At 37.7% G+C, this 20,028-nt stretch overlaps 2 protein-coding genes across 2 annotated transcripts; both read right to left on the bottom strand.

The window, feature by feature from the left end:
• Window positions 1-204: 204 nt before the first annotated feature.
• Window positions 205-5,366, bottom strand: LOC140795405 (uncharacterized). The gene is made up of 8 exons (XM_073147945.1): window positions 5,081-5,366; window positions 4,422-4,595; window positions 3,899-3,961; window positions 3,567-3,633; window positions 3,382-3,482; window positions 1,805-1,849; window positions 1,200-1,673; window positions 205-811 (listed from the first exon to the last, which is right to left on the bottom strand). The coding sequence occupies exons 2-8, from the start codon at window positions 4,554-4,556 to the stop codon at window positions 641-643; spliced, it is 1,056 nt and encodes a 351-aa protein (XP_073004046.1). The 5' UTR covers window positions 4,557-4,595; window positions 5,081-5,366; the 3' UTR covers window positions 205-640.
• Window positions 5,367-13,715: 8,349 nt separating this feature from the next.
• On the bottom strand, window positions 13,716-17,464 carry LOC140795739 (uncharacterized). The gene is made up of 4 exons (XM_073148491.1): window positions 17,379-17,464; window positions 16,960-17,034; window positions 15,833-15,880; window positions 13,716-15,753 (listed from the first exon to the last, which is right to left on the bottom strand). Exons 3-4 carry the CDS (start codon window positions 15,854-15,856, stop codon window positions 14,335-14,337), a joined length of 1,443 nt encoding a protein of 480 aa, XP_073004592.1. The 5' UTR covers window positions 15,857-15,880; window positions 16,960-17,034; window positions 17,379-17,464; the 3' UTR covers window positions 13,716-14,334.
• Window positions 17,465-20,028: the final 2,564 nt, after the last annotated feature.

Here is a 20,028-nt window from a genome sequence, read left to right as displayed (position 1 = left end):
TCCCTCTTGGAAAGAGTCACCAGATAGTAAACTGGATGTCATCAGAACTATTCCAGACAACAAGAATAGCCAATTTTGCCTCACCATAAATCCAGATTCATTTATCAAATTAAAGAGCAGCAAAGCTATGCAGATAACATCACTTCTGAAGCAGCTCATGCTATAATTACCAAAGTTGGAGACTAAAACATTTGGGTCAGGGTCTTCTAACAGAGCTCAATTACTTCAAAAATACTCAGAATGTAATTGAACCTCATTACATAATGTCAGCGTCTAAATTTACAAAAGAGTGCTCATTTGATATAACAGTAGATTTAGTTCCTCTAATAAACCTCCACAGATACAACTCTGACAAATAAAGGATTTGAACGAATATACAAACTATGATGGATAGATCTGTGTGAACATATTTAAGTACAAATGGGATAAAAAAAAATAGTATGATGCTAGCATTGCAATACTTTTTGCAAGCTTGTGGGTCAATTAATTGGACCTTATTATCAAACAATAAAAGAAGTAATTGAACTGGTGTATGCTATTTGGTGGTATATATAGTTGTAAACATGAAAGAAAATGAACCGTATGAACTATGAAGTCAGGGAACGATTTTCTATTCCCGATTTCATAAATCATGATCGCCTCACTTGAAAAAGAGCTTCCAAATTTCTCTGTCCCCCAATTCAGTAACCAGATGGACACCAAAAATACCTTCCTCATCCACCAGAGCTCTCAGTTGCCGCACTCCACCATTGGAACTAACCAGATTCCTCTTTGCAGCCAGATAGAGCACCCCGTAAGGAGGTCGAAGGCACTGGATATAAGAGATTCAGTCAGAACTGGATATAACTATAATTATGCACCTAAAGTAACTATCATGCTCTCCGGTGATGAAAAAGTTGGCAATCATTTATTCTAGGGACAGGCTAACTTCCAGGGGACCATCTAGAGGATACAGGGAGGTTCAGAATCTTCAGATGTACTCTCAAACTCTCAAGATAATCATGTTTGTAGGCAGTTTGATAAAACTCTCAGTACCTTGATTATATAAGTCTAGAACAATGAGTAAATTCACCAGATTTGGGCAACGTTGTGCTTGTCATTGGTTGAAAATATCCCATTTCTTGTGCTCAGTAAGAACTCAGAAACATGATGCCTAACTTTAGAATGCAAATCATATTTAAGGAAACTAATCAACTAACCTTTGTTATAAGAGCATGGAGCTTCCGTAGAGAGCTCACAGAATGAGGGACTTCTGAAATTAAAATAATGTCATAACCACCATCTTCTTGACCTATTTCACTTGCCCTTGCCCATGCACGGCTGCCAGAGAGCTTCCTTGACCGCCTGGAGCAAGATTCACGACCAGTGATACTTCCATCTTGACTGCTATAACCATCCATGAAGTCATCCTCAGAGAAGCTAAGGCTAGTTGCCGGTGCAACCAATGACCCATCATCCCCATGCAACACAGACAGGACAGTATGCAGCTCCTCCCAGTCCCCAGCATAGAAATGTACATCTGGAGCTAATTGCTGCCGAGGAGGAGTGACGGGGCTCTCTGATGGGCGGTTCTGCTTGTCCTGAGCCTGCTCAAGATTTGCTAAGACATTAGGTATTGTTCTGCATCTTATAGTTTCTGCATTTGGATCCTGAAAATGTACTTTGGAGGCACCCTGTGAATGATTTCAAGAAATTAGCGAACATTGGATGTATAGGAGAAACACCTAACTTAGAAGCTCTAAAAGAAAAAGTAACTTTGCAAAAATGACCAAATTGACTGCAAGAAATGTAAGCAGAAGTTTACCTTCAGGCAAGCAAAAGTTCCAGCTAAACCAAAGCCGCAACCAAGCTGCAGAAAGTGCCAATTAAAATGATTAGGAAAGTAAATGCTATCATGAAAAAATATAACCTGCAAGAACATAGATGGTCTAACTCCAAAATGTACCAACTAGGAAAGTTTTCTTGGAAAAGTTCAAACAGAACATATTTGTATATAAATGAAGCTAAACAAGAATCCAATACATCTTGAGAAATAACTGAAGAAACCTGGAGTTCAAAGAGTCTAAGTATGGAAGAAGTTGTAGCTAAAAGTATAGATGACTTCCAAGTTCCAAGCATCACATACACTCCTAAGTTTCAATTATCTGAGCAATAGTTAGTATCAGCAATGGTAACTGACCTCTAAAATCCAGGTAGTATCAACTAAAATCTTTTCATGCAATAAAGTTCCATAAAATCTTGTAGGTGGTAGGGTGCAGTGCACTCCAGGTAATTGGCTCTCCAAAATCTTACATTGAGCAAGTGAGGCAACTACTGATAAGTGCAAAGAGAAGTTGAAGGATATTTACATGGTTTTGGGTTTACGTATTCTCGTATTCTGTGAAAAGAAGTTTTTCTTTTTAATTCAATTGCAAAAGGTACTATATTCTAAGAGCCAAAATTATGTGACGGAGTGCTTCTCACATAACTTTGCCCGTCTGTTATCATGAATAGTCAAAAAGGTCTGGGAAACTGCAAACAAGCTTTCCTAAGAATCCAACAAGTGATAATTAATTTCAAGAGTGCACACAACTTTTCTGAGAATTGAAAGTAATATGGTGTAAGATGTATACAGCAACAAAAAGGGTAACAGGACATAATAGACCCTTATTCCCTTAAAGGGATCCCTAACCTGATTCAGGAACTAAACTTTCCTTTTTCCATGACTATCATTCACTGCTCTTTTCCTATGTAAGTTTGCACTCAGCCTTAATGGCTAGTACAGACACTACTCCTAGTTTCTATGATGACCTCTCCTGAGAAATAAGATGAGAAAGAAGAATATATATAATTTGTAAAATTTGGATCAAATGTAGGTAGTAGTGAATACTTGGGTAAGAATATTTCCATCCAAAGCTATGCTTCTTTACTTTTGTACTGCAGAAGTTCTCTACAACAGAAAGATAAGGCTTAATAGTGGTACAGATAGATGATGCATAATGGACTACTTATTGAGCTAACATGGATATTATAGATGGATCAAGAATCAAGATAATCCAAGGAGAATATGGAGGGTGAGGAACTTAAGTAAGCTTCACTAAACATAGTAACCCAAATCATGAAGAAGAATTAATAACCTCTACTGGTTAACCAAATATGTACTTCAAGATGGTTTTGCACTAAAAAAACACATTTGAATAGATCAAAGACACACTGATTTCACAAAGAGAATAGAGAAAATAAAAGAAGCACTAAATTTGAGTAACTATAATCCTAAGTCAAGCAAACATGAGGTTATAGTTTCTTGGCAAATACTTTTACCTACACAGTTTTCAATAGTAAAGCAAAATATAGGTACAGTTATGAATGATAGAAAGGCAAAGACTTTGTAAAGAAAGTTACCTCTAAAACACTTTTTCCCCTAAAACTCAACTGCCCATCACGGATGTCATGCTTCAGAATATTTACAAGAATGATAGAACTTTCCCAATATTTTAGGGATCCTGAAAGAAGTTTGTAGAATGAGACTTTCCATCATTATATGAAAAAGAAAATGTCAGAATTAATTCTGTGGTCATCAAACTTACCATCAGATTTTGAAGGTATCACCTCTGAACTTGGGAATTCAATCATATCGGTCACATTAACTCTTCCCTGAAGCACAAACAAGACATTTAAAATCTACAAGCTGAATAAGATTAACTGTTAAAGATTAAACAGAAAATTCAGAAACCATAATAGTGTTTGAAATAAAGTATAACAATTTTCCAAAAGCAGTAGTTCCCATTAAAATATCATATAGGTGAATAGGTGATCACATTAAATTAAACAATGCAACAGAAACTGCTCTTCATGATCTGCTGACATGACCTAAAATAGAGTAAAGAATTAACAAGGAGAACCTGGACACAACATTCACCTTGAAAATGTTTACACCTTGCACATCAACCTTCTCTCCAGCATACTTGTAAGGATGAGCATTCTGCAAAAAGTTCAAGAAAACATTTTCTTATTTGATAGCAGAAAGGAAAGTATATCCAATCCTCTCTCACTTTAAGACAATATTTTTTGGTCCTATAGATTAACCTGAATTTTCTATAAGTAGAAGAAAGTAAATTAATTATGACAATTCCTTCACAACCAACAAAGCATCTTTACTTACAGTATTCATGAATTTAGACTAGAAATGACATTATTAACAAGAACATTATCAAGTTCCCTAATATAAACTATCCGCATATATTATGAAGTCTCAAAAACTAAAATCTCATTTACCAAGTCCTTTACAACAACTGGAGCAACTTTACTTTTAGTATCAGTGTAAACCATACTAGTAATAACTAACGAGGTCATTACAAATAATTGTATAAGATCTGCAAACATAAAATAACTGCTAACCCAATCAATGAAGAGTTCCTCTGATAAATGATAAAAGGGAGTACCTTTGAAGGGAGAATTTCAACTGCTGGTGAAGGTAGATGCAGATCCCTCTCAGGAACAATGGGAGCACAACTACTGGATCTGTCATTTGGTAACAAGCCCGGCAAGCATTGGAAAAGGAGAGATGGCGCCCGCATCGTTTCCTTACTAGACTTCGGAATGATTATAAAGTCAAACTGCCAAAATAAACCCCATTCAGAAATAATAAGCTAAAAATAGGTGCTAATAGCCTTATACAAAACAATCAAATATATCAATAAATCTTGAGCGCATAAAATTCGAGAACCACAGATCGTTATAAAACCAGCTCTTCGAAGTCCAAAATTTACCTCATAGTAGCAAAACGGTGAGACCTTTTTTTTCATTAGATACAAGATCAGCCAAACAAGTTAACAAAAGCATAATCTGAGGAAAAATTCAACTAATTGACAGCCCAACAATTTCTAGAAAGCCCAGCAAACATTAGCGAGAAGATAAACAAAGAAATCCAACACCCAGATACAGAACAAGTAGATCATCCAAAAATAGGAGAACTCATAAGCTCCACAAAAAAATTGTAAAATTCTCGCACAAAGCTTCCACCTTTCCAAGTCTAACACTAAAGCAACAAGCCGAGCATCTAAAAGAATGATTAAAGAAGAAAGGAATTAGGATGCCGTACTAGAATTGGAGCAAAGATCCGGGAAGACGCGATGTTCTCGAGAAAGAGAAGCCCTCTCTTCAAAGTCCAACTAAAATAGCAAGAGAGAAGACCGCAGCTTCAGCGAAGGAACCCTAGCCCTAGATCTAATGCGTATATATCCTACCATGAATTGGATCCAAGTCAAAAGACCGAGCTTTATATATTGTATTAGAGAGAGGGGAGAGAGAGAGAGAGAAAGAGAGTAGAAGCTTCCATGGTTCTCCCATGGCTGCAGGAAGCGCTTTTGGCAGCTGACTCATCCAACAAATGTCCCGTAAGGCCGTAACCGAATATACTTCTCCACTCATCAAGGACTTCTTCACAATTATTCCTTTCTTCTGGGCTATTTTGCATAGAATAATTTATTTGTTCCTTTCTGAGGGTGGAATTGCTGGGACAATTCGTCACGTTTTAATTGGTCAACGGAAAATAGTAGCCATGGTGGCTTATTCAAAAATAATAACCTCACTACGTTGACTAACATAATTTCTTGGATGTTTTTCTAGATTTCTTTTTAACTATTTTAAGTCTCAAAATTGTTTATCCGTGTCTAATTCATTTTGAAACTTAAATACAATACTAGGTGAGTTAGAAAATCGTTGACTAAAAATATAATTTTTAAATATAAGTTGTTAACTAGATAAACGACTTATATAAAAATTTAAAAATAGTTAAAAAAATTACTAAGTACAAGGAAAAAAATTTCCATATGACTTATATGGAAATACTTTCCCTCACACTTAGATTAACCTTATATTAACTGATTTTTAAAATCAAAGGTATGGTTTACAAATAGTCTTCTTTGGAATGGGAAAAACCCATATATAAAAGTCAGAATGAGTCAGTTCATGTCCAATATAAATTTTGTGTAGGTCGAGTTATACAAGTCAGTTGGAGTGCATCATTAAATGCACGTCAACATATTAATCACATTGATTTGATAATCAAAAGTACGAGCAAAAGAGAATATAAGAGGATCGTAAGATTTGAATAGACAAACTAAAAACTATTCGAGAGGCACATTGATATATAGGCATGGATCTAAAAATACTTCTAGACCAAGTATGGCTTTTTCTTCTAGGTGGAGGCGCCTCCTCTAGCTTTCTCCTCTCCTCAGAGAGCTTGCTTGACTGTACTTTCTCCCATGTATGATAACCCTCATGGCTCGAACAACTCTTCCCTATGGAGTGAGATCAGCTAGTATCTAGAAGCTTCTAATCTCCTTGTGTGTTGCATGGGAAACTTCAACAACTATGCGAGGAGGAGAAAAAAGGGGTCTCCCCTCCAACAACAGAAGACTCAAAAAATTTGCTAAGTGGATCAAGCGCTCAAATTTAATGGACCTTGGCTTCTCGAGCACCGCCTAAACGTGGTCAAATAGAAGGGCAACATGCAATTTAATCAAAAAGAGGCTCAATCAGGCACTTGTTTCCCCGAATTGGAATATCCTCTTTCATGCTGTTAAAGTTTACCACCTCCTAGCCATCACAAATGACTACAATCCAGTCCTCCATCGCACTGCTCCTTCACCAAGACGGAACAGGCACAAATTTCGTATAGAGAATTGGTGGTTTACAATGGATTCCTTCAAGTATTGCAAAGAAGTTTAGGCCAAATGTTACAGTAACTATCACTCAGTGTCTTCTAATCTTCAGGCTCTGCGATGATAAAGAACTAGGCAAAAAGAATAATGGCTTCTTCCATGCAATTGCCATGGCTGGCCAAAGAAAATAGGATCGATGGCCTCAAGCTAGGCAATGGAGAGTGGACGCACTGTCAAAAGGAGATCAGGAAAGCTTTTGTGAAGCACTTCAGACAATTTTTACCACCACTAACCCTCCTTCCCTTTTCAATCGCCACCTTCTTAACTGCATCCAATGGCCCAAAATAAACCAAGGTGTAGTGTAGGGTCTTTGCTCTCCCCCCTCCGATGAGGAAATTGAATTTGTTCTCAAGAGCTTCATTTCAGACTGAGCTACAGGTCCGAACGGCATAAACGCTAGATTCTTTCAATTACATTGGTCTGCGATGAAATCTACTATATGTGACTTGGTAAGAGAATTTTTCTCCACTAGGATAATGGACAAGGAGCTGAATAAACCCAATATCGTCATATAGCTCTGGCAACTATTAATGACTACCGGCCAATCAATCTCTGTAATACTATATACAAGGTCATAGCCAAGCTTCTTGCCTTGAGAGTCAAGCCTTTGTTGAACTCTCTAATCTCAAAGGCTCAAAATGACTTCATCCCCTGAAGGCAGATCGTTGACAATTAGGTTATAGCACAAGAGGTTGTGTGTTTTCTCAAGAACACTCAATCCCGATCGAGGTTCTTCATGATCAAAGTGGACTTATCCAAGGCATTCGATCATTTAGAGTGGAACATTGGTGATTCCTTGAAGTTTGTTGGCTTCTCAGATGGCTTTATCGGCTTAATGCATGCTTGTATCTCCTCCACCTCCTTGGCGGTTGAGATAAATGGCATAGCTGACGGACACTTTCCTCCCACCAGAGTAGACATGATCATTAGGCCCAACTAGCTCAAACTCGGCCCGAACCCACCTAGTATTAACTAGGCTAAGCCCAGCCCAAACCCGATTTAGACCCGGCCCGAACCGAGCCCGGGATGGTAATAGGCGGCATGGGCTAAGCCTTTGCCCGCCTGGCCCGGCCCGAAAGCCCAATCCACTACTCTCATCTATAGCTCAACTCATAATGCATGCATATTCTTATAATTTTTTTTAGTCCCACATTGGATATTTAGTAAACTATATATCAATATATAACTATGTTCTCATGAAAGACAACTAAAATATCTTCATATAAGCTCATTAAATTCAGCACAATAAAATATACTATTTTTTATATTTACCCATTATGATAGAGTCATTATACCCAACCCAAATCTAATATCTAATGACTCTAAACCCCTAAAGAATGGAGGTTTGGGTGTGAAAAAAATTGATCCATGTCAACCAAGCTTTAGTGGCCAAACTAGGGTGGAGGATGATATCAAACCCATCCACTCTCTAGGCTAGAGTGATAAAGGCCAAGAATTTTCCACTCCATTCTGGCAAGCTAAGGCAAAGCAGAATGGTTCGTGGGTCTAGAAATCTATGATGGACATTAAAGATTGGATCAGACATGGTGCTCGATGGATTATCGACGATAAGGGGTCAACATCCATTATGGATGACCCTTGGATACTGCATTTTGATGGACGATCCAACTCCTTGATGGGATCACGCATGTTAAGCATCTGATGGTTGAAGACATTTGGAATGAGGAACTTATCAGATAGTGTTTCCAGTCGAGATCGTGACCACCATTCTTAGGATCCTTGTGGGGTCAAGCTACTACCGAGGACAAGCTTATCTAGAGGCACTTCCTATCTGGAGCTTTCTCGGGCAGCTCCTCCTATAGGGAGCGTTGCAGCGGAGATAAGGCTAGCTCTTCTACTTACAACATCACCAACAACATTTGGCAGCTGGTGTGGCGCAAGAACAACTCCATACCTCGGGTGAAAACCTTCCTATGGAGGTGCATAACAGGTGCAATCGTTTGTTGCTCTTAACAGGCATATGTCAATGGTGGACACATGCTGTCCAGTCTATAAATCTACTTAGGAGACTAAAGAGCATCTTATTCTGGGTCTTAAGGAGATCTCAAAGCTAGACACTAGGAATCCTTGCTGGGTTTTCAGTGACTCCCAGTTGGCAGTTAATAGCGACTCACTGGACACGTATTGGACTATCCTCAAGGTAACTCAGGAATGTATCAAAGTGAGTCTCCACCCTTTCTCATGTGAAGATGTGTTACACTAGCAGGAGCAGCAACAAGCTTGCTCATCAGTTAGCCATATTGGCTGACCTATATCACCATGTAAAACCTAGGTTGAACTGCCTCTTGATGTAGGCAATAATTTTGGATTAAATAAAAATCTCTAGTCTACGGACTATTTTTCACAAAAAAAAAAAAAAAAAAAAAAAAAAAAAAACACCTAGACCCACCCTTATATGATCATCCCGCACTTAATCCTAATGTACTCATATAATAAATTATTAAGTACCTTCAAATGAAATAAGTGCCCTAGATTCAAATCCTTGTGAATTTTAAATAACACCCTATATTTTTATTTTATTTACATAGATTTATAATCCAACTCCTTCGTCAACCCTATAATTATATAACTAATTATTAATAACACCCTATCTTAAGTTATCATGACCATTTTCAAATAGAAGGATGTTAACTAAAGAATAATATATTTGCAATATTAAAAGTAATTTTTAAAATACCTATATTATCCTTTGGTGGATAGAATAAATTAAATATAAACAAATATTTTTAATTTGGTGGGACAGGCTATGATGTGATATGATTTAAAAATGATTTGGCCAGTATGGATCCAAGTTAGAATTTCTCTAAAAATTATTTAGTAATTTAATAAGTAAAAGTATCATAAAACATAGACCGGTATTATGGTAGTTATTTAAAATAATAGTAGGGTGTTAAATAAAAATTGAAGAGAGAAAAAGAGATGTTGGATTAAAAAAAGAACTCTAATATGAGGTGTTAAGCAAAAAAAATTCTTCTATTTTTTCATAGAAGAAGTTTGGGCCCTTGCCTTGCCTTGCCAATAAACAAGCGAAACTTTTGAAAGCTATGAGTTGAAATTTAATTTATTTAAGAATAAAAAATAGAAAAGCTCCTAATTTATGCTATTAAATGGAACTTTATACATACGTAAATAACTAGGATTCTAGGGAGACACGCGAATAAGAAAGAGGTGTTTAAATTGGAGCTATAAAGTAAATATCAAATTGAGAGGGGCCTATGCACAATTAAGATATTTTACATATTTAAGGGAGTAAAACGAAAAAAAGTATCTGTTGGTTGGCGGAAGTGACCGTGTGGAGGTGGATAAAAAGGTCAAAAGAAATGAAGCAACGTGCGGCAACGTGGGAGTTGACTTCAGTTTTGGTGGGCGGCTTTACGGAGTCTTTGACCAAATTAGAACCATTTTATATTCTTTTTATTAAAATAAATTACCGCTTAAATTTATTACAAATGAGATTTAATTCACCGTAGCTTTAATAAAAATGCTAAACTAGTTAGAGTTTTTAAAAATAATAATTAGTTCGGTATTTTTATCGTCAGATAATTTTTTACATTAACTTCTCGAACTAAATAAAATGTTAAATTGATCAGCATTTTTGCCTAAGAAAAAACGTTGATCAGTTTCGCATTTTTATTAGGACCTACAGTGAATTATACCTCATTTAATAATAAATTTGAGGAGTATTTTATTTAGATAAAAAAAATTTGTTTTGGCCTCCCATTGACTTGGTTATTGGTCATGTGTTAGAATTTAGAGATTTTATAATTTAATTATATTTAGTATTTAGTTTATAATAATAAATTTTAGTATATATACACAATCTATTATAATAAAATATGTAATGACTATAAAAGATATATGCACTTACTTTTGTGATCCAATCAAATTAGAATTTCACATGATTTTTTTTCTTGCAGTCTTCCTTTTAATTAGTAAACTTTCTCCACTAGATGTACATTTTATTATAATTGAATGCATACAATTTATATATGAGATTTTTTTTACATGAAAAATTCACTTGATTTTCGATTTTATGGATTGGTTTTATTTTAGGTTTCTATTGCACTCGAATCTTTTTTTTCTTTTTAAGTTTTCTCTTTTGTCATTTAGTACCTCATTAAATATTAACGTGACACCGTAAGAGAGAAAAATAAATTTATACTCATCTTCTTCATCTTTTCCTTCATATAATAAATTCTATAATGCTATTTTTTTTTCTTCCTACTCCTATTTCTATCTCTTAATCTCATAATAAATTAGCGAAAGTTATATTTTCTCCCATGGTCTTAGGTGTAGAAAATTTCAAACTAGTGGTCGGTGGAAAGTCTTATTGTCTACATTGACAAATTCAAATGAGATTTTTATATTGACTAAAAAAACAAAAAATTATAGCCTTTTTAACTTGAAAGAATCTAAAAGGGGATGATGTATGAGATATTATCAAATAAAACTGGTTTTGCCAAATGGTTAATATTTTGTGATCCAAAATAGAGGTTATAAGTTCTTAGTTCCACCTTGGACATAGGGGGCTGTTATAGTAGAATTCTATGCGAGCACTATGCACAAGATTTAGGTTTATTTAATCAATGTTAGATGTGTTGGATTATGCAAAGTCCCAATCTGAATAGAAAATCTAGTTTATCTATCTCTTTAGTCTACTTGATGAAGTAGGAGACGTTGAGAGCTCTTTTAATTAAATTAGGAGATTATCTCGTGGTGGGTCTAAGAGTATATTTTTATTTTACTAGAAAAATGATAGAGATTTTGGGTAACTATATAAAGACATAGAAGAACTAACATTTTAGATAATGAGCAGGGCTTATGTAGGGCAAACAAAGACCAACGGTAGACACATTAAACCCATGGTTGACGAGTAAGCGACATATATGAGTAGGGCTGTCAAGCTTGACGAGCGGCTCGGGCTTGGCTCGGGCTCGGCTCGGCTGAAGCTCAAGTCCGACTTGGCTCGGCTAAAGCTCAAGTCCAGCTTGACTTGATCAAAGCTAAGTCGAGCCGCTAAAACCGACTCGAAAAATATCGAGTTGAGCTTTAGTTGGAGCCGGCTCGCTCAGGCTCGACTCAATAGGGTCGGTATAAAAGGAATGAGATAAACCCCAATCCTCAAATCCCCACCTCCTCCTCTGCCATGGTGCGCCAGTGTTGCCTCGTCCTCTTTCACTAAGCCATCGTTGTTGTGTTGCCTCCTCCTCCTTCGACAGCGGCAAGCCGCCACAGTGCCGCTGCCTCCTCCTCCTTCTTCTTCTGTAGTCGCGGTGCCGCCTCCTCCTCCTTCGACAGCGACAAGCCACCGCAATGCCGCCTCCTCCTTCTTCGACAGCGGCAAGCCACCACAATGCCGCCTCCTCCTCCTTCAGCAGTGGGAAGCCACCGTAGTGCCCCGCCTCCTCCTCCTCCTCCTTCTTCTTCTGCAATAGCGGTGCCACCTCCTCCTTCTTCTTCTTCTTCTTCTTCTTTGGCAGCGGTAAGCCGCTGCGGTGTCACCTCCTCCTCCTTCGACAACTACAATCAACTACGGTACCCCACCTCCTCCTCCTCCTCCTTCTTCTTCTTTTTCTTTGGCTCAACTTGGGCTCAATCTATCTTGGTCCGGCTCGATCTGGCTCAACTTGAATGAGACTTGATGATAGGTTCATTTCAGACTCGAGCTCGGCTCGACTCTGCTTGAGTTGAGCTAAGCCGAGCATAAGCCTAATTCTAAGGCTCAAAATTAACTTTGAGCCGAGCCTAAGCCAGAGTTGGCTTGCTTAGGCTCGGCGGCTCATTTACACCCCTATGAGATGTGATAACGAGTAGAGAGTCATACAAAGGGACAGAGTGTGTGAGATGTGCGGTGTGAGATGATCGCGGAGTGCTGATGTGATGGCCTATAAATACTTGTACCAAATCAATATACATACAATATTAAAAATGCTATAAGAAAGAGTTTTCCATGGTCTATCTTGTATGAGTTTTGTTGTACACAAGTAAGTGTATTTTTGGATAAGTTATTCTATTCACGATGTTTTAAAATCCGTGTACTTTATCTTGCATGATAGATTTATAATTGTCCTAGTTTTCCATGTATATCCTTATGCCTAACTTTACTGTAATTAGTTTATTCTCTTCTACTATTTGGTGAGATCGGAACATGCATGGAGTAAGAATGCTTTCAAGAGTTGGTGTTAAGGCTATGCACAACAAGATGATCCCATTCTTCTCATCGGCACAAGTATACTTATGTATAGGGGGAGGCAATTGAGTCGAGTTAGCTGGGTTCGAGTCATGGTAATGCAAACATGATCACGACATTTGGAACTTTGTTTCTCTAAAATTTGTGCAGTACCTGTAAATGTGAAATTCTTGCTAAAGAGTATTTTTCCTCTATTAAATTAATTTTTAAGAGTAGTTAATAAGTTAATATGATATTAACTATACATGATATACAATATTTGATTGCTAACATTAACAATGCTTTTAATTGTTTAAGTAATACAAATTATCTGTTTTTTTAAAATAAAATTAACATGATATCAGAGCAGAAAGTCAAGAGTTCTTCAGTCGTACCTACCTTATCAATTAAATAGAAAATTGCTCTACTAGCTTTAAGCCTTTTAGAGTAGTTGTTTAGTGGGCATGCTTTGTGAAAACAGCGTTTCTTAAAACTTGGGAACCAAAAATTTCTCTATGAATGATGTAATTTTAGAATCCTACAAGGGTATTATGAACATATATTACATTTGAATTCATGAAAACAGTTGACCCAAAGGCAATGGATTGATAATAAATGAAGGAAACAAGCTAGAGGAGGTAAATTAAGAGTGGGCTAATGAACAAGCGCAGCATTTTCTATTTATATCTAATTTTTATAGGAAAAAGGATGTAAAGAGATAGATAAGTAACATTAATACATTCTAAGATTAAGTAAATTAAATTGTTTACCATACTATGATGGAAAACTGCACTTTAAAGGCCTATCCAGGAAGAACATAATGTTGGGAAATCTTATATCATTCATGTGATATATACACTGCTGAGATTACCGAATCAAAGATCAAACGACATAACTTCACTGTATTTCAGATGAATATTCCTTTTAAATACTTTTAGAAGACATGCCAAAACTTTTGCTCCAATTTGCACTGGTAGTTCAGTTCCAAAAGAAAGTAAAATATGCTACCTGCTTGTTTGCAAATCCTCAGTAAGCCATGCTTAATTACAACGCACAAGCCAATGGCTCCGGAATGTAGTAATGGTACTAAACTTTAGAATGGAACCAGATTACTTTGTGTGCTCTTGCTACTCTAAGGTCTAAGAAAGTGATTATCAGCTGCTGATTGCTATTGGAAATGAAAATTTTAACTAGTTAAGGATGGTATCAAGACCCAGATTGGACGAGTTTATTCCTCCGATCAGCAATCACAGAACTTCTTGAGGTGTTGGCTGGAGAACAAGATTCATTTGTGTAAACAAGAATCATTAGCATCTCTACTGAAGAATAATCTCCCTTGGGATAGCTTTTATACCACAGCTGATGGTAGAACTTGAGCATCTTGGTCACCACCATTGTTCATGGATTACTAACACTTACTTGAAGGATCACCTTGACATTCTATCGAGGTGACACGTAAAATTTAAACAGATCATCCCTAGCATCCCCATTGATCCCTTCATGACCATCAAACTCATTCAGCCCAAGTAATTCCTCGATCGAAGTTCCGTCCACGAATAAGTTCTTTGAATCACATGCTTCAAGGTCTTGCAAAATTTTGTTTGATGATTCCTTATCAACAATGTGCTTGTCCACATTAACTTTTAACTGGACCTGTCTCCTTTTCTTGGGATCATTGGACTGCTTCTGTTGCTGCTGCAAGGAAGAACATTTCATTGATCTGCTCAACCTTGAAGGAATTGGAGCAATCATCTGGAAGCCATTGTTAATACCTCTGGATTTGCACTCTGAAGCAGTAACCTTTGGTTTTTTAGTGTCTTTGTCTGCTTGGCAACTGTTCTTTGGATGAAGTCTTGACCTGATTGGATACAATCGACGAACTCCTGGATGGCCAACATTTTGTATATCCTTGCGAGGTGACAAACATAGAAACTTATCAAATTCTGGATTCTTATATGAACTATAATCCAATGGCCAGAAGATAGGCTCATCAGAATCCTTGTCCTCCAACACAATCTTGGACTCTGTCTGACTTAAAGGTGTTGCGAAACTAGAGTTGGAAGAACTGATTTGGATATTTCTCGTGGCACAGAAAGAAGGGCTGGGGAAATCGGTATAGAGCATGTCAAAATCTTGTTCTTTATATCCAATCAACTCAGAATCCTCATTAAGATCCAATGAAGATACCCATATGTCTGTTCTGTCAAAATCTTTGAAAGGTCTATCATCATGAAGATTAGCAGATGTAGATGGAGTACTAACAGCTGATGAGTCCTCACTGACAGACCTATCATGAGAAGAGTCATCACTCTCCAACAATCCAAATGGAGAATCATTCATTTTATTTCCTACTGTTTCATGTATCCATGGTATAATTTTCTGATTGTTCAAATCTTTGCCCTCGACAATCTCACATGGTCCATTAGCAAGGCAAGATGCCTTATCGTTGGAGCTCATTCTAGGCACATAAAGACTTGAATCACCCTTGTCCTCCTTCAGAAGAGAGCCAAAGCTTTCAGATAAGGATAAGGTTGAAGAGAATTGATCATGCAAAGACAAAACACCACAATCAATCTCTGAATCATCAGAACTAAGCAATGAAGGAGAGTTGTTATCTGAAATCAACCAGATGCAGTCACTTCTAGCAGATGGTCTTTTAGAGCAATTGATCTTCTGCTTAGTATCGACACCTTCGATATCTGATTCTGTAAAAATATTTGAAGCCTTTAAGTTGTAAATTTCATCTGCATGTTCCACATGGCCTTTCAGAGAACCTTTGAAATCGATAGCACATTGGTTTCTAGGTAACACATCTTCTGCTTCTCTTGATGATTCACTTATGCTACTGAAGCCCATTTTCTTGGAATTCAACAGTCAAGATGTTGGCATATAACTTACATAGTCACATGGAAAGATAAAAGGAAGATGATTTACTTACTAACTTCAGAGGGCCACTGACCATATGTCCGACTTCACCTCCAGATAGCTAAATAAAAATTCAATCCATGTCGAGAACAAACAAAAACAAGGAACAGGTCATTACCTTACAGATCCAAATATGATAATAGAATAATTGAATTTGGGCCACCAATTACTATGACTAATTTGGATCTCATGCACCAAAATAATTACAGAAAATCAAGTAAGATGACCGATGTATGGAAAGCTTAGTGAAACAAAGGCAAAGGGATGAAAAGGTCAGCCTTAACATATTATCAGACTTTAATATCCAGGTTATGAACTAATCAACTTGCATCAACAACCATACCATAATTGAATATGATAAAGCCAAACTCTTCGTCAAATACTCAAATCCAATTTGTTTTACACTCGTACAAAGAAAGTATTGAATAATCCTGGAATAAGTCAGATTCAATTTTCTAAAGTTATTTCCTTGGACTTCGAGGATTCAAGTATGATAAGAGAGAGTAAGTTGAGATCATTAAATATTAAACCCCAGGACATTCTAAATCCTTACTAAGTAGAAGTACATTCCTGCAATTATCTCTTTGGAATTCAAGGATCCAAAAATGGTACAGGTGCAACATAAGGAAATGAGAAACCTATAAGAAGTCGCGATTCTTACCAAATGGAAGCTGACCTAACAATACTTACTTTGTGGAAGGGTACAAAAGAGAAATAAGAAAAAAATAATTTTCAGTATAAACTAATAGTGACTTTTTACAAACTCTATTTTGGAAAGGGATCAGGAAGCACTTATCAAAGTAGTAGTTGCTCGAATGAATCTTTTTGTATATATCTAACAAGAAAAATACTAATTTCTAGATGCAATACAAAAGATGATACTATCAGCTCAATTTGACCACTGTGAACATCACTCCATTCCCAAATTTGTACCCCCCAAAAAAACAGAGGCTTCAACCTAAACTTACATTCGACTTCCCCTAAACCCGAACTTTGAAATTACATGTGGGAGTAATTTAACATTTTCTTTTGAATCCGGAGAATTAAATTAAAGATGAGACGAAAGATTTAGAACATCATAATTATGTTCTGAAAGTTTCAGAACCCTTATGGGATCCCTCAGAACAGAAGATAAATTACATAAATTTTTAGCAATAAATTCCTCTTATTTGCAAGGGAGGACGCAACCCAGCAATTTTCGAGTGATTTTGAACTCTGCAATGCCATAAAAAAGGTTAGTAAATTTACTTTCATTTTGACCAGCAGAGTGATCAAATGAGAATACCTATTTATACTAAAATTATCAAAAAGAGAACCCATCTAGAAACCTGATCCCAAAGACTAAGGAACGAAATATAGTTCAAACACATCGAAGAAGGCCAAAAAAAAAAAAAAAAAAGAACAGTTCAAAAAGAATCCACCCCTATTAATTCCACACAGAGAAACTTAGGTTCTATGATTCTTCTTGTAAATTTCCAGCAAAGAAAAACCTCAATAAAAACTCTTCTCAAGGACCCAAAGAATAAATTCCAAGAATTTAAGCACAGAAGAAAGCGTACCTGAATCGACAAAAGAGACCACTGGAGTATGCCATTCTTCCGTAGTTGTTTAAAGCTGCTAACTTTATACCCTTTTCCTCCGACACCGAAACGAAGTCCGAGAAGGACTTCCCGCGTCCGACTTGGTCGTTATTGTTACTTTCCATAACCATCCGGTAATGACCTAAATACCCTCAACTTGTAATATTAGGTCCATACAAGATGGAACGCGACGGAGGTCAACATTCGTAATTTCGTATGGAGAAGAGGAAAGAGTGATGCGTTTGTGACCGTTTGATCTTGCGAAAGATTTAGGAAGCCCTAACGTCGTTTGTGACCGTCAGATCTTTTGTTATCCCTCGTAGTGGACGGTGAGGTCGTATTCGGCGGAAGGTGGTGGGCTCGTCAGACCCAACAAGAGACTGTGGAAGAGGCTGAATTCCCCAATTTGCCCTTCGTGGAATTTTCGCTTTTTGCTTCAAATTTTCCTTTCTTTTTTTTAAGAAATGAGACTCCGTTCATGTTCGGACGTATAAATGTAAAAACGATTGCTCTCTAAAAGAGTTTAAATTTTGGGTTAAATATTATTTACCCCCTTATATTTATGTTTAAAATTACTTTACTATCATATATTTTAAAAAGTCTCAAACTAGTCATTATACTTACGACTAAAAGTGAAACCCTCAGTTAATATGTCAAAGTTAATGGAGCACGCCTAAATTACTAAAATACCCCCGTAGTGTTTATTAAGTAAAATAGATGAGTTTTTTTATTAGATTTTTTAACCCATATTTGTTTTATTCATAGATGTGATATAACTATTAAATTTCATAAAAAATCAGGTTTAATAGAACTTACTATATAGTTAGCATAATTTAGAAAGTAAGAAAAATAAAATATGCGGGTCCTCTTTGAAAAGAAAGAAATACTTATATAAGAAGGAAAGGACATTTTTGTCCATAAAAATTGAAAATGGAGATTAATTTGAAACTTTTTAATCGCAAGTACAGAGATTAATTTGAAACTTTTTTAAGTATAGAACAATAACGTAATTTTGGGCATAAATTACACGGGCCTTAAATTTTTAAAGTAATCAGTGAGTTTGTTATGATCCGATCACATGGGTTAAGTCGAGTTGAGTCAAGTTAGTTAGTTTTATCTTATTATTTTGAATTTCAAATAAATCGAATAATCCGCATGTGGATTCAATCTGCTAAGAATTTCATTCCTATAAATAAGGGTGGACATGTGTTAATAATTATCATTGATCATTGAGATAAATCTGAGTTTAGCCAGTTATTATTTTCGTCCTTATCTTTTTACATTAGCCGTTATATTGTCTTTATCTTTATAGGAGTAGATCATAACTATAGATCCCTTTAAGGTATCCAAACCCTAGCCACCTCCTACCTCCAGCAGCCACCATACTACACGGTCGTCCACCACCACCCTTGGCCATCCACTACCCTCCGACGACTGCCACAACGTCAGAAATTACCGTTCTGCCCTCTCTGACCTAACTCCACTATTTTATTTTTATCCTTTCATCCTGATATCTAATTTATGTGAAACTAGAGCCATTAGAACTCTGACTCACGAGGCTACCTCCATTTAAATTTCCATAATTTTTTTTATGAACGGATCGTTCTAGATCTGGTTCGTAATATTTGGTATTAGAGCCGACGTTCCTCGGAAGATGTTAAACACGCAATCCAAGACCTGTGAGGAGGGATCAACCATGGAGGACCAGGATCTCATCTCCGTTTATGTGGGAGTTGATCTAGTACCCCCGCCACCACCACTAATAGTTGACCACGAGCCGTCGGCATGGGAGAAGGCAATTTTTAAAGATTTTTCTAATGAGATCACTAGATCCATTGCAGAGAGCGCCGAGAGGATGGACAAGGCTATTCAAGCCTTGGCGACAACACTCCTGACTCAGCACGGCCACCTTGCGCCGCCAGCACCGCCGGCCATGGCCGGACTAGACAATCGCAACCACCATTACCAACCCGTGAGGGAGGGGATGAGTCAGCCCAAATCTCGGCCTCAACCCCTCCTCTAGCAGCAGTGGGGACCCCTCCTGCTCTGCAGACCATCCTAGATGCCGCTGCCACGCCGGAACCGCCTACAACAATGACCGCAAACCCCTAGCTTCCCACCGGCGGCCATCCAGACGCTCACGTCCCATACTACCACGACCGGTCTCTTCCACAAGGCCCCCACACTAGAGCGCAGGCCTCCTTTCACTCTGACACTGGCTGGAAGACCGCCAGCCATGGTGGTTTGTGCTGTAGCAAATCCGCGGCCGGTGGCCATGGGTCCGACGCTCCCACGCCCACCGGCGGCCACTTCTGGCTTCCTCGGGCCGACTGTCGGCCATTGGTGGCTGCTGCAGCTGCCGACGACTGTTGGGTGGCCGAACCCGACAACCACAGCCACGGGAAGCTACCCCTACAAATGGGTGGCTTCGCCGTAGTTTCCCGTCGCCACTACTCCCCTACAGTGGGGCCACTAGTTCCTTCTGTAGCTGTCAGGGGGCGGTGGACCAGCCGGCGAAGCACCAGTATCGTTGCTGCACCAGCTCGAGCCTGAGCTTGAGTTTGGCCCTCCATCGCCACTCGCCGCCTTTCCACTATCGCGAGGACCAACCAGGGGTCGACTGCCGGTG

Source organism: Typha latifolia, chromosome 9 (genome assembly GCF_019914945.1).
Source record: "Typha latifolia isolate L0001 chromosome 9, TyphaL0001v2, whole genome shotgun sequence".
Classification (NCBI taxonomy): domain Eukaryota; kingdom Viridiplantae; phylum Streptophyta; class Magnoliopsida; order Poales; family Typhaceae; genus Typha; species Typha latifolia.
The sequence above is the reverse complement of the archived record's forward strand: the minus strand, read 5'-3'. Positions and strand labels throughout refer to the sequence as shown.

Excerpts from the sequence above, each read along its gene's own strand:
- LOC140795405 (XM_073147945.1), bottom strand. The coding sequence starts at position 4,556 with ATGCGGGCGCCATCTCTCCTTTTCCAATGCTTGCCGGGCTTGTTACCA. Across the intron at positions 3,634-3,898 it reads AAGGTGTAAACATTTTCAAG|GGAAGAGTTAATGTGACCGA; the intron begins GTGAATGTTGTG and ends TTTGTGCTTCAG. Across the intron at positions 812-1,199 it reads TCCATGCTCTTATAACAAAG|TGCCTTCGACCTCCTTACGG; the intron begins GTTAGTTGATTA and ends TCTTATATCCAG.
- LOC140795739 (XM_073148491.1), bottom strand. The coding sequence starts at position 15,856 with ATGGTCAGTGGCCCTCTGAAGTTA. Across the intron at positions 15,754-15,832 it reads TCAGTGGCCCTCTGAAGTTA|AAAATGGGCTTCAGTAGCAT; the intron begins GTAAGTAAATCA and ends TTGAATTCCAAG.